Source organism: Ixodes scapularis, unplaced genomic scaffold (genome assembly GCF_016920785.2).
Source record: "Ixodes scapularis isolate PalLabHiFi unplaced genomic scaffold, ASM1692078v2 PGA_scaffold2__306_contigs__length_199485367, whole genome shotgun sequence".
Classification (NCBI taxonomy): Eukaryota; Metazoa; Arthropoda; class Arachnida; order Ixodida; family Ixodidae; genus Ixodes; species Ixodes scapularis.
This window is the reverse complement of record NW_024609857.1, coordinates 141,545,363-141,559,419: the sequence shown is the minus strand read 5'-3', so window position 1 is coordinate 141,559,419 and position 14,057 is coordinate 141,545,363. Positions and strand designations below refer to the sequence as shown.

At 43.1% G+C, this 14,057-nt stretch overlaps 1 protein-coding gene across 1 annotated transcript in view; it reads left to right on the top strand.

The window, feature by feature from the left end:
* LOC8040965 (sodium-coupled monocarboxylate transporter 2) overlaps positions 1-14,057 on the top strand; it is a 107,084-nt gene that overhangs the window by 31,129 nt on the left and 61,898 nt on the right. Inside the window, exon 9 of the mRNA XM_040208187.3 lies at positions 13,792-13,880. Coding sequence (XP_040064121.2) covers positions 13,792-13,880 — 89 coding nt within the window. The remainder of the gene's footprint in view (positions 1-13,791; positions 13,881-14,057) is intronic.

Here is a 14,057-nt window from a genome sequence, read left to right as displayed (position 1 = left end):
AACGCCGCATCTTGTTGATTGAGCGTTATTTACAATTACGTGAAGTGAACGATTAGTAAGGAACTTTCAAATCCAGTTTGTGATAGAAAGATGGAGATTAAAATTGCGTAGTTCGGTAATCAAACGGATATGTTGCACTCTATCGAAGGCTTTCGAGAAATCTAGGAAGCTAGCGTCAGTCTGTTTTTTGTTCAGTGTTAGTATTTATGTGATGAATAAATTCCAGTAGAGTTCCGCTTGACAGGTTTCTTCTGAAGGCGTGCAAATTTCCGTTAAGAAGGTTATTGAATTCAAGTTGTATGATCACGTTGGTTTATATTATGTGTTCAAGAATTATTCATGGAATACCGGTGAGTGATATAGGCCGATAATTAAATGCTGAGTTGCGTTCCCCTTATTTGTGAATAGGAACCACGAGGCATATTTTCCAGTCCAGAGGGACGTTGCTTGTATGTAGCGATTGTTGGAAGATATCTGTCAAAAAAACGAGAGGAAATGCGTTTAGTGTTTTACGTGTTTTTGAACTGATCAGATCATCACCCGAGCTGAACTCAATTTTAAATTTTTGAAATAATATTTCATACTCCGGAACATTAAATATTAATAGCTTCCATACTTGGGTAGTCAAGAAGAGGTAGAGTGGGGATATGAAAGAGGTTTTCACTGGTAAACACCGAGCTAAAAGCGCTATTAAAGCATTTTGCACACGGATAATCGGACAGAACTATTCCTTCACTATCGGTAAGAGTAGCTTGTGAAAGTGATTTGGGAATAATAGTACTACGAAACTGCTTAAATTTGTCGGACAGTAGCTTTAGCAGATATTTTTAATAAAATTTAGACTTAGCCTCTAAAAAATTATGTTTGTAAGTTTTTTCGCAATCTTCATATCTTGTCCGTGCTTCAGTAGCAACTGGCGATGATGTAGCTTTTTTAAACAGCATTTTCTATTTATTGCAGAGTCGTCTAAATGTTTTATTATACCATGAAATATTTTATCAGTTGGTGTTTTTTTTTTTTTTCAGTGAGATATTTTCCGGCGAGGTAGGAGAAAACGTTTTCTAAACTGCCGCCAATTTTCGTCTACTGTACGACACTGAAAAGTTATACCAAACAAGTTGTACAACGCTTCAAGCTTTGAATTAATTGAATGGTACTTCCGTTTTCTGCAGTCTCGTATAGTTAAGATGAGGGGCTTTACGCTGAATAGGAAACGTGAATTTAAAATGTATGATTCGATTATCAGTCAGCCCGGGTAGTAACGAAATGTCGCTTATAAACTCAGGGTCGGTTGATAAATGAAGATGAAGAACGTCACTACTGTGATCAAAAACTCGCGTAGGGTGATTGATTAACTGTACCAGGTTGAAATCTAAACACATATCTAGGAAACATTTGAATTCATTTTTAGTAGTAGTCAAGAAATTCCAATCGATTGCTGGCTAGTCAAAAATCTCCGCAAATGACGAAAGTTACTTTCGGAAATCTTGTGAACATGTCGCAAGAACTATTCTGCAAATCTAAAATAAAAGCACTCTTACTGTCTGGTGGTCTATAGGAACTACAAAATATTATTTTCAATGAGGGTGTTGAAAGCTGTTGGCAAAGTAGTTCCAAACTCGCTGCAACTTCAGTCAAGGATGAAGAGACACGGGTGGTCACAGCCGCCCGAACACCTCCCCCTTTTCGGTTAATTCTGTCACGTTTATATAAATTGTAGTTAGTACACGAAAAACAACTTTGAATCCTAAATATCAAGGCTTAACCATATTTCTGTTACAAAAATAGAATGGGCTAGTGTTGTATTAACTAAGGAGTACAGCTCTTCGCGTTTAGGAATGAAGCTCTTTATATTAGTGAATAAGACAGAGAATGAGTAACATGATTCGCGCATTTTTCAGTAATCAGATTAGAAGGAAGAGACAACTGCTTGCTTTTTTTAAATTGTTATTTATTGATTTCAGCAACACTTTGATTTCTCGAGTCGTAAACGTAACATTAGTCTTGAATGTACAGTTAAATCACGTGCCCTTCGCCACGTAATGTATTGGAGCTACACGGCTGCCGCCAGGCTAGCACCTCAGAAAAAGAAACGCGCTAAGATTGTGTAAGATTACAACTTGGAGGTCGCGGTACATGCGGTAACAAACAAAGGATCAGTCAACATGGAAAACAAAATTTGCAGCAAAACAGTCTAGTGGTAGAAAAAAAAAACGGAGGAGGTATAAGATCATACCTGCGACTGCCAAAAGCAATTTTATTATAACAGTAATAATTCGTGACAGAGACCTGATACCAGAGAGACACTTTTATTCATGCGCCACTAGATGGCTATATACTATTAAAAAATACCAGATAAATCATTAAATATACCTAAGTAATATGTTTGCTCGGGCTGGTTCAGGTTCAGTTCCAACCAATCTATAGCTTCAGCATTGGATCTAATGTTCCTGTTTGCTTTACGGTTCGGGTTCATCTACCAACGACGGTTCAACTTATATTTGTGGTTACGTTCCAGTTTGAATAAGAAAACTTTAAATTAGGGGAGGACGCTTAAACTTCGGATTTAAGAGTGGAACGCGATAGCTATAAACGCCCGCTCGGTCCCAAGCCTTGTAAGCCTTTCTAAGGCCCTATCACGGGAGAAAAAAGAGTGGATGGAAAAACCCATCACTTCGAATAAGATAGAAAACGCGATTAATGGGTTGACGTCGCGGAAAACACCTGGGCCGGATGGTCTTGGAGGAGAGTTTTATCGAAAATTCAAAAACGAACTATACCCGTTTGTGTTTGAGACAGTACGATAAGCGCATGAACTCAAAATATTGCCTCCATCTTTTCTTCGATCGCACACAATTGTTATTCCTAAATCTGAAGACGAGAGTGTGCGACGACGTGTTAATGGTTATCGACCAATAGCATTTTCCAATGCCGATTACAAGATTTTTGCGAGGATACTAAATGGACGGCTCCAACATCTGATATGCAAGTTGGTAGGGGAACAGATGCAGGTCTATCCAGACAAACATTTATGTAGCACAAACTATTTCGGAATGTTCAGCAGACGAAGGAAGTCCAATTGCGATGATTCAGATTGATTTAGCAATGGCGTTTTATCAGCTGTGCCATAACGTGCTTTGAGGAATTTTAGACCATGCTAATGTAGGGAAACAGATTACTGAAGCTGTCAGAATGCCGTATAAGAAATGCACGATGAGGTTAATTGCCAATAATTCTTTGTATCTCGTCATTGTCTTTTTCTTCTGTAAGGTCCCTTCTATTGCTTTTACTTTGTTTGGAACTCTTTTGTTTAAGCATTATTCAGTCGCAACGAGTGCAAAGTTTTCCAACGGGTGATGAAGAAATTAAAGTGTTTGCATATGCAGACGACATCGCTGTGTTTTGTAGCAACAAAGAAAGTGTCGTTGCTTTATTATAACTGTGTTGCGGCTCCTGCAAATCAACGGGAGCCGTTGTTATTAGCGATAAGTGTAATGGTATCCGGTATGGAGAGTAGGACACAACTTTTCAGCACATCGAAGGCGTAAGGTGGACCTGTTCACCTTGAAAATATCTCGGGGTTCCGTTCCAAGCAATGCAGAATAATACAGAGTACTGGGCAAGCGTGACTGAAGATCTGAGAGAGCGGGAAACCAAATGGAGTGAACGAGAGTTGTCCGTTTTCGTGAGAGCCGCTGCGTGCAATGCTTTTTCTTATAGCTAAACTGTGGAATGTGTCGGAGGTCTTACATTGTGCGCGAACCAGAATTCAGAAAATGCACAGAGTGTTCGCTGTTTTTATATGGAAGACTAAGGGGGAAACCAATGATACGTGATAACCCTTTTTAGAGTTGCAAAAGGAGGAATTTGTTCGTCAGACAAATTGTTTTGCGCTTTTTTTTTATTTTGAGAGATCAAAGGCACCCTCCTGTCGGTAATGTTGCAAACCAAGATAACACCTCCCTTGCCGTCTATTTTTGTATCATTAATTGGTCTCCCCGCTAAAATGACTGGGTTTGCGAAAAAAATTGTGAATGCTTTGAATTTTTTGATGCAGCGTTACTCGCAGGGATATTTGTTCACTGTAACGCGGAAAAAATTCATCAAAGATTTGTTTGACAGCCTTTGCCCTGCTTCGCTGGACCAGAACAACGTTGTTCTGGTCCGCGTGAAAAAGATGTGCAAGCCCCCTACCGCGAAATATTTATTTTTTCGGCTGCATAGTGCCACGGTGCCTGTTAAGGTGTGGGTGGACTAGAGAGTCATATTTTTACCATAAGGAAAAAACTGCTTAAGGCCCTGTCACACTGAGGAAACAGTCGGACAACCCTATCCGGCAACACGAGGAAATTGTGTCACCGGCGACCCTGTCACATCGCGGAAACAACAACAGTCGCGCAACATGTTGTTACCGCCGGGCAACCGTGTTGGCCGATTAGTTGTTTGACCACCCAGTCACATCGCGCTGACGGCGAGGACAACACGAGGAACCCTCCGCCATCTTGATTGTTTACCTTCGTTTGTGTGCGGCGCGGCGTCGCTTAAAATCCGACTCTACAAAGTGCTAGTGCGTTCAAAGGGCCGGAAACTACCACGGGACGACATCAACCAGTAATTCTGGTTAGAAAACTTGACATGGGGAGTATTTTCCTCTTTCTATTTGATCAAAATGTTCGTCATTCGCATACGACGTGGATAGCCCTAACCGAGGAAAGTGAGGTCGCTGATATAAGTTCGGGATTTACACCACCATATGAAGTGTTTCTATTTGGTTCTTTCTTTTATGCAATTCCCATTTCTGCTGTAAAATTGAGTTAGCGCCGGCAGTACCCTAAAGCGCCTTTTCAGCGTGGTGTTGAGTTGAACTGACAGTACTTAAAAACTGCGACACCGACACCATCGGCCTCGGTGGAATAAATATTTTTCAACGCTGTCTATTTGCCTACCGCCTGGTATATGTGATCGCTTCATTCCCCAAAACGTCCTGGGCGTTTTTGAGACCTATCAGGAGTCTGGTAGCGGTTATTTCCAAGTTCCAGACATCAACAATCATGATCAGAGTGGTCGTTTTAATGCTTCAATTTTTAAAACATTTGCTTTCCTGGGTATATTTTATATTATACTTCATGAGCGGGTGAGTAGACATTCCATTTTATTTCAATAGCAGTGATGTAAACTGGTCTCTCTGCAGTTCGATTTTCAACAAGAGTCCGAACGTTCACGACCGTAGCTGTAACCTTTTCGACAATCGCTTCCAGTACTTACGCAGCAAAAACATTCATCAAATTATTTTAGCTGCGCGTCAGCCTTAATTATTGTTAAATAACGTTTTCCAAGCCCTTAATTGAGTAAGACGTTATTGATAGTGAACAAGCTCTGCCATAGAAGCTATGTGTGTTGTCGTGTTGCCAGCCCGAAATTCGCTCAACCTGCGATCAGGGCAACACACGTTGTCAACATAAGTTGCTGCTGTTTTTGTTGCCGAAAGCTGTCATACCGAGGCAACATTTTCTTTGTCGTCCATGCTGTGCTGCTGTAGCCGTAATGTGACAGTTTTGTCGGACAACACGGGGAGCGAGCAACAAGTTGCCTGACTGTTGGACAACGTGTTGTGTTGGTGTTGCCATTGTGTTGTCTCTATGTCACAGGGCCTTTACTGCGCAAGAAACCCGAGACAATTGAGCATGTGTTTATAGACTGCTGGGATGCAGGTGTCTTCTGGGATGTTCTAAAGCGAACTGTTAAAAAATACCTATGAATAACCGTAATTCAATATCATTTCTCCCGATTGCAAAAACATGAAAGTGCTCCATTTGATCTGAATACGGTGTTTTTTTTTTCGTTTGGTCTGTAGAAATTCCGCGTAAATGTGTGCCTTGCAGCGAGAAAAAAAGTCCGCTTACAATTATTTTAGTGAACTTCCTGCACGAGTGAAAAGGGTTTTTGAATATATATACGTAATGCCTAACTGGGGAAAACTGTTGCACGGGTTGTGGTGTATGAAGTAATTTTAATTCGGTGACTGCCCAAAAGATCTGGGAAGACTGCTTTTTTTGCACCGGATAAAGAAAAGAACTGTCTGCGTGACGTAGTAGTTAGCGTGTCTGACTCGCAACCAAATGGCCATGGTTTTTTTTTTTTTTTTTTCTTTCGAGCATTTTAGGCTTTTGCCTAAAATGCTTCGAATATATGTATTTTCTTAAGTCAAATGAATTGTTTTAATCACCTTTATTCCGCGTGTGACATCACGTTAAGCGTGAGCGTTGTGGGTTGTTTTAAATTCCCGCGCGAGGTCATGGGGCTGTGACGTCATGACCCTATCGACCAAACAGGATTTTTCCGTCTCACGCCGCCGACGTCAAAGCCAGGTTTTCTGCGACACGAGCTCGTTAACGCCATCGCTTTCAGGACAAACGTAAACAACGCGTTTTTTTTTTTTTTTTTTTTGGCAGATACGGAAAAGCGGTTAAACCTTCTTCGGCCTGTCCCTTCAGATACCGGTGGAGTGCTGAGGCGTTATTTCGTCTATACTCGGTTTCACGATAACTTGGCGGATTCCGCGGCACAATAAGAGCGTCTGAAGAAGGCACTTGATAACACTCCACGGCCACGGAGACCTCGTTACCACTTCGGCAAAAGCACCGTCTGCGACAAAAAGAGTTCTAGACCTCTTTTCGTTTTAATAGCAATCGAACTCGCGCGATTGCATCTCTAGTGACCCTACGCTACCCGACATGAAAAAAAGATTAAGGCTTTTTACTTTTCAATGATACTTAATTCGGATCAACCCTATTCCGAGAACAACGTGGCTTTTGGTGTTTGAACGATTGCAGCCATGTAATCGACCGCTTCCGCTCAGAACGTCGCCCTGGCATTAGCACCCGCTACAGATTCGTGGGTAAATTGAGCGTATGATTGTCTAATGGTCTTGCCGAAAAGCTCGCTACTCTAGCAGACGGCAATGTTGGGGACATGGACGTTCATCCGAAGTTGGTTGGTTTCGCAGCAGACGACTCTCGGCCAGCAGAAGACGACCGGTTCCTCCGGGACTCGCATTTGGCGAAGTGACACAAACGCTGCAGTGACGTGGTGCTACGACGCTCTTATTTCGGTCACGTGAGGCCGTAGCCTCCACAGTTCGCCAAGTTATGGCGGAACGGAGTATAGAAGGTGTTATATAATTCCCACAGTAAGGAAGAAGTTTCCTTTTTTTTTTTTTTTCCTATACACCGACACGCGGGCTTGACGTCACGGAGCTGCGGCGGCGCTGCGATCGCGCCGGAGCCGGGGGGTGTGGGCAAAAGCGCGCACGTTTCGCATGGGCGTCATAGCATTTCAGCATGCCGCGAAGCTGTGTTGCCGTGAATTGCACCGAAATGTACAAGAAAAGCAGCGGAGTGAGTTTCCACAAGTTCCCGGCAGACTCTGAAACGCATAGAAGGTGGATAATATCCGTGGATCGAAAAGAATGGTCGCCTCGCGCGAACGACCGTTTGTGCGGCAAACACTTTCTTGGAGGCAAGTGCGGCTTCCATTTCAATCTCCGTCCCGAGGCTTGCATATGTGCAGGGAAACCGTTGTCTGACCGAGACCACCCGGATTTTGTTTCCACGGTGTTCGCGCACAACGCACCCGGGCACCCCCCAAGCGCTCGTCGGAGGCTCGCTACGCCCGTGCTACCGAGCAGAAGGGGATCGACGACAGAACGGCAGTGTTGTAGGCGTTACCAAAAAAAAAGTAACGAAATACGTTACTCGTTGCTTGCAAATAAAAGGTATGCGTTACTGAGCTACGTTATCTAAAAATAAAAGGACGCGTTGCCGCTACCGATAAAAAGCAAGGCACGTGCGTTACTTCTGCGTTACTTTATTAAATTATGATGTAACACATTTTACGGTTTTGTCGATACAGGTCATATATCAAGAAACATTATGTTCATGCAGAAACTGAACATAATTGCTTTAGCTCTTTTCACGGTTTCACCTAAATACTTACGAGAAAAAACGCAAAGAAAACCATGGCTTGACGCCTAAAACACGGAAACAATTGAAGTGTAATTTCTTTAAGACTTGGGAAGTAGTAACGACTAACTTAACTACGTTACTTGAAATAGTAACATAAGTACGTTGCCCGTTACTGTGCCGAAAACGTAACGAGTAGGTTACTACGTTACTGAAAAAAGTAACGCGTTCCTGGTAACGCCGTTACTTGTAACCTGTTACCGTCAAGATTGCAGAACGGACAAACCTTTATTGGTTGTAATGCCTTGTGGTCATGAGGGTACGAAAAATATCATACCTTGACTTGAAGACGCTCTGTGTATTTAATCGATTAATGAATACACACACTTCCGCAGACCCACAGTCTGCTGATCCCGCCGGCAGTGCGGAAACCGACTCGATGTAATCGTAGACCTCGAGAGACTTGTACGCCTGCACCGTGTCGGCCGTGAACTGGCTTGGCGAAAAAACTAAATAAACGACGAGCTGAGTCGTTGACTTCCGTGGCAGCAACTTTACGTCGGAAGTCCAGCAGGCCTTGTTTACGGCGTACGGATCCTCGTAGGCAACGCCGTCCACGCACAGTTTGTTTCGATACCGCTACCGTTCAGGCTCGGGCAACGAGCTCAAATAGTCGGGCATAGCATACGACATACGTTATGAGAAAATACGACGCACAAATAAAGATACAAGCGTCCCTACAACGTCAACAACGAGCGCACGCCATAGAGCGCAATGGCGAAAACATGGACAGCCGGGCTGCTTTTGCCCACATAGCTACCGCGCATGCGCGGCCTTCCGGCCGTGTTGGTAAACAGAGCCGCTCCGCGTGTCGGTCTATACGCCGTTCCAACATTTTCAGGTACTCAGACGAGCACGCGCGTGTTCGTCCCTTCGCAAAGCGAGCAAACCAGGCGCCATACGCACGAACACTGAAATGGAGCCGGCCAGGAGCTCTTTTTTGGATAGGTCTGAACCTGGGGTCAACGTTTCGTGGTAATGCAGCCAAGGCTGCAGAGCTGAAGCACTCCGTTTCACTGCGCAGCTGAATGTAGTTCAACCAAACTATTTTGCTAAGTGTAACTTACCCAATTAAAAATGTAATTTTTAGCTTCGAGTTTACAATGTTACTATAACATTAGTCAGGACATGCCAAACTAGCCTCTGTTTTTAGCTCCTTTAGGTTTTTGTTTTCTTTGTTTAAGCTCGACACAGGTTTACTAGTTCGCTGCAAAACGAACATGGCGGCGCTTTCTCGTGTGCGGCGCTTTCTCGTGTGTGCACACGAAAGCGATACACCTGGATAAGTATCCAGGTGTATCGTCGGCACCTTCCGTGAGCTCGCACTTTTGTCCCGTAGTATTTTCGCGAAGTTTGGCGACCAAAAGTAGTCCGAACAAACCAAGCAAATGGTGTGCAACGTGAACGAACAAGTGACACAGAAAGAACCGGCTCTCTCCCTTGTTTCTCTGTACCGGTTGGTTAGCGATCTCAGCGGCGTAAGCGAGCGGGGGTGCTGATTGAGCCCAGGATCAATAGTGAGAGATGGGCTAGTTGGTACATCGTTCCTTTTGACAAAAGCGCCGCAAGATAAGGACATAATGGAAGAGACACAGCACAAGCGCTATTTTCAAGTTTGAACTGACTGTCTATTGACAGTCAGTTGAAATGTGTCTTTCAGAGGCGGCCTGTATGTACAAAAGCACTGGATCTGAATCGGGTCAAGTGTCGCCCCTGTTCTTTGTGATATCTTTTTTGGCGGGATTTTGAAGGGGTGTGCTCAACGATTTAGAAAGAGAAGGGGATGTGTCGATATTACGGTATATGGATAATTTCCTCGTGCTAGCACCACAGCCCACAGTGTTGGAGAACAAAGTAATGGAAAGAGTCCTAGAAATCTTTTTATCGAATTCGCGTGGCCTTACTTTTTCTCACGAAACAATGACGTCAGGGAACATGCGATTTCTGGATTTAAGATTAGATCTTCAAGAAGAGTACGTGTGCTGGGAGTAAGAACCACGTTTAAAGACCGGTGTGTTACCCTTCAATTCAGCCCACTCTAAGTTGGTAAAGAGAGGGATCGCCTCCTCCCGACGAATGCTTCCCTTGCTAAAACATGCAAACACGCCATGCATAATAGTTTTTTCAACCAGGTGGGACGCCTGAGATCGTCGGGCTACCCTGATTGTTTTAATCAGGAGGTGGCCGAAACAGTTGTGTCTAAGATTAAGAGGAAAAAGAATGATGAGGAAGCACCCAGGTAAGGATAAAAGTGAGACCCGTCGTGATGCCTTACATGCACAAGATTTAACACAACCTAAAAAGGGTGGCGTCGCATTTTGACGTGCCGGTAGTGTTTTCGGCCCCAGAAAATCTGTCTGGTCTCTGCCACAAAATGAACAACATAAAAAGTGAGAGTTACATGTGCAAAAGGAAACACTCAAAGCAGTTTGTAGACTGTGCCTCCTCCCCCTCCCCCCCTCTCCCAACCACCACACACGCACACACAATGGCCAGTGGTAACTGAACGGGATTTCGATTTCGCGCCGCAGCGTGTGCGTGCTCCCATTTCGGTATATCGCGCCCGCACTGTGATGTTTCAGCATCAGAATAGTTTGCGTGTCAATAACTTCAAAACTACAAATACCATACAAAACTGTATGGTATTTCTTAAATTGCCGCCGCATATCTGCGTCGACCGAAAGACAAACAGAATTGGACGAGATCGACCACGGGGTAATTTACCTTGTAAGTCGGTTCTTGTGCTTCAGTCAAAACGCTGTCTTGTGTTTAGAAACGGGTGAAGCGCGGAGAAAGGAACGCGGATGTGTCTGCATGCTCGGCGATTGCGGTTCAGCATCCTTAAAGAGCCACTAAAAAAAAAAAAAAGGTTTTTGTTTTTTTTATTACAATTTAAATGAGATACGCGTGTCAAAAAATAAATTTTACGCGAAAAAGAAAAACATTTTTAGAGCAATATTGACGGCTAGGAACGCGATTTAGTCGGTAGTCACCTCCTTTCCACTTGTTTTTCTCTCGGCATTTCGGGCGCGTGGAGGAGAGGTGGATCGGCTTCGCCTTCACGTTGAGGTGGAGGAGTATATGGCCCTCTCGTTAAGGGGAAAAGAGTGTAATACCCCTGTCAGACGGGCACCTCAAATGACATTTACCCCAAATGACATTCAGTGTAAATGTCATTGAGGCAGTGTCACACGGCAACTCAAATGACATTTGACTTAAATGACATTCGAGCTCAACTGAGTTCTCCCAAACTCATTTACGGCTCGTAAATGTGTAGTCTCGTCAACAGCGGTCAGCACAAGTTCCGCGAATTGAAATAAAACATTATATATAATATAAATACAATTGAAAACAATGCTTGTAGCAATTATTTTTAGAAAAAAAAATGCTTATAACGTGTATATCTCGCACACCTTTTGCGATATATTTGTTTAATATACTCGCGGTCTCAGTTGCGCGTCAGGAACGCGATCCTACATTCCGACAGTTCCGGATCCATCGCACTACGATCATTGTCGTCAGCAGGCTCCATCGCTACAGGGTCACGGTCTTCGCTTGAATCAATCGCAGACGTAGACGTCAACGGGGTATACGAATCCGGCGAAGAACGAAAGAGCGCGAGGAACAACGGCGAGCAAGATGCACGGAGTTACTAAAGCAGACAAGCCAAGCGGCGGAACGGCTACGGCTACGGATTACTTGGGATTGCTGACGTCGTGTCGTTGCCACAAAACACCTTGTCTCCGTCAAAACGTGTACTTAGTTTTCATCCCCGCGTTTGAATTCTATGTTCTAAGGATTCATTACATTTTATTTACTTAGGAAACAATAAAATAAACACTAGTTTGCCGGGTTAACAACAGACCGCTATCGTGATTGACATCACCTAAATGACATTTGAGTTGCCCGTCTGACACGACACGACTTAAATGTCATTTGAAAATCCTAAAGGCCTTTAGCGTAAATGACATTCAAGGTGCCCGTCTGACAGGGGTATAAGACCATTCCGTGATGTCATGGACTTTGCACGCAGAAAAAATTAAATAAATATCGCGCCGTCAATATTGCTCTTAAAAAGATTTTCTTTTCGCTTAAAATTTATTTCTCGACGCGCGTTTCCCAAACAGAATGCTTTGAAAAAGTTTTTTTTTTCTTTTCATTGTTTTTTTTTAAAGGCCGACGTACACTTCGCGCTTTACACTTTTGCCCGCCTCCTCCTTTCCTATATCCTTTCCACTTTTTCCCTTGCCCCAACTTGGCATCCCTCGCAGCTTAGGAGAGGGGAGCGCTAAGAGGGTTATCTTTCCTGCAGACATCCGAGGTTGTACGTCGGCCTTTACCCAGCCGCAGCCGCAATCCTGATGCGATGAGATGAACCGTAGCAATTGCGTGTTTTTCACGCAAAATCCCAAAGTGAAACTTGTAGCATGGTACAGTTCCTCTTGAAACTGTACAATGCTACAAGTACCTTGGGGTTCACATCCCTTCTAACATGTCATGGACGACGCACACTGACCATATTATCGCCAACGCTAACTCCATGCTTGGTTTCTTAAAGAAAAACTTTAGGTTAGCCCCAGTGTCTCTGAAACTACTCATGTATAAAACCCTTCTCCATTCCAAACTGGACTATGCCGCAGCAATCTGGGATCTGGGTCTCTCAACTCTCGTAGCTGATCTTGAAGCCCTACAGAATCGCGGTGCCCGTTTTATATTTACTAACTATCATCGAACATCTAGTGTGTCAACTATGAACGCTAATTTACCACTTCCTGCTCTCTCATTACGCCGAAAAATATGTCGTTTTCACTTTTATAATAAAATGTATTATTCCAATATTTCACTAAAAAACAAACTAATATGAAAGCCTGTTTTCATCTCACCAACAAACTAATATGAAAGCCTGTTTTCATCTCACCGCGCGTGGATCATTAATGTAAAGTCTGAATTCCTTATTGCACAACCTCAGCCTATTATAACTCTTTCATTCCCAGAACATCTTCAGAGGGGAACCGCCTTCCCGCGCAATCGGTAAACATACCGTCCTTCGAGGTCTTTAAAAGTGCGGTGACTGCTTACTTACGTTAATATTTTTTCCTGTTTGTTTGCCTTGTTTCATAATTTCTAAACTTGTTAACACTTTTGTTTACATTTTTTTTCTTGGTTTTTAGTGTTTGTTTATTGTTTGTATTCCGTATTTGTCTTGTTCCACTTCCCTCTATAAGGTCTCAGGGCCTGGAGGGTACTGAAATAAATGAAATAAATAAAACCAAAAAAGTGCGGAACTACTGGAGCGATAGCTGACCCGTTAGCTTCCCCCCAGCCTTTTCTTCATTGCCACAGAAAGTTGACCCCGAGTTTAGAGTTTGTTGGTTTTCAAACAAAACACAGATGTCCCCTTCTTGAAAATAAATGTGGCTGTAAAATAAAGGTACGCGTTGTCATCTAAAAAAAATACTGCGCGCGCAAAATAGGCTTAACGAGCTTTCATTGTTTCACTGTAATTATACTTTTCGACCTTTAAATGTGTACCTTTTGATCAAATAAACAACGATTGATTTTAAATGCGCATACAATAATCTTAATTCTCCACATATATGGGGAAATTAGTAAAACACGCGGAAGCCGAACTTTGTTTTATTACAGTTGAAGTAAAAAAAGATATGAAAAACATTTTAGCATAATTCAGCCGAAGTAGATTCGGCATTCTTCTGACAATGCTGCTAGTCCTGAACTAGAAAACAATTGAAATTTTGTTTATTATTTGCAGCTCATGCCTTACATTGTTCAAGACCTGCTCAGGGACTATCCCGGACTAAGTGGGACACTAGTGGCTTCAGTGTTCAGTGGATCACTCAGGTAAATAGGAAGGAGTTACAATATTTCTAAACACTGAACAAGATATACCATAGTATATCAGCTTTTATTCCTTCAAACAACATCGATGAAACAGGGCGTTTGTAACCCTGCTCTTTATGACATTGGATTATCATAATTTCATGGAGTCCGCAGGTTGTCGCCTGACAGGTGCCTACC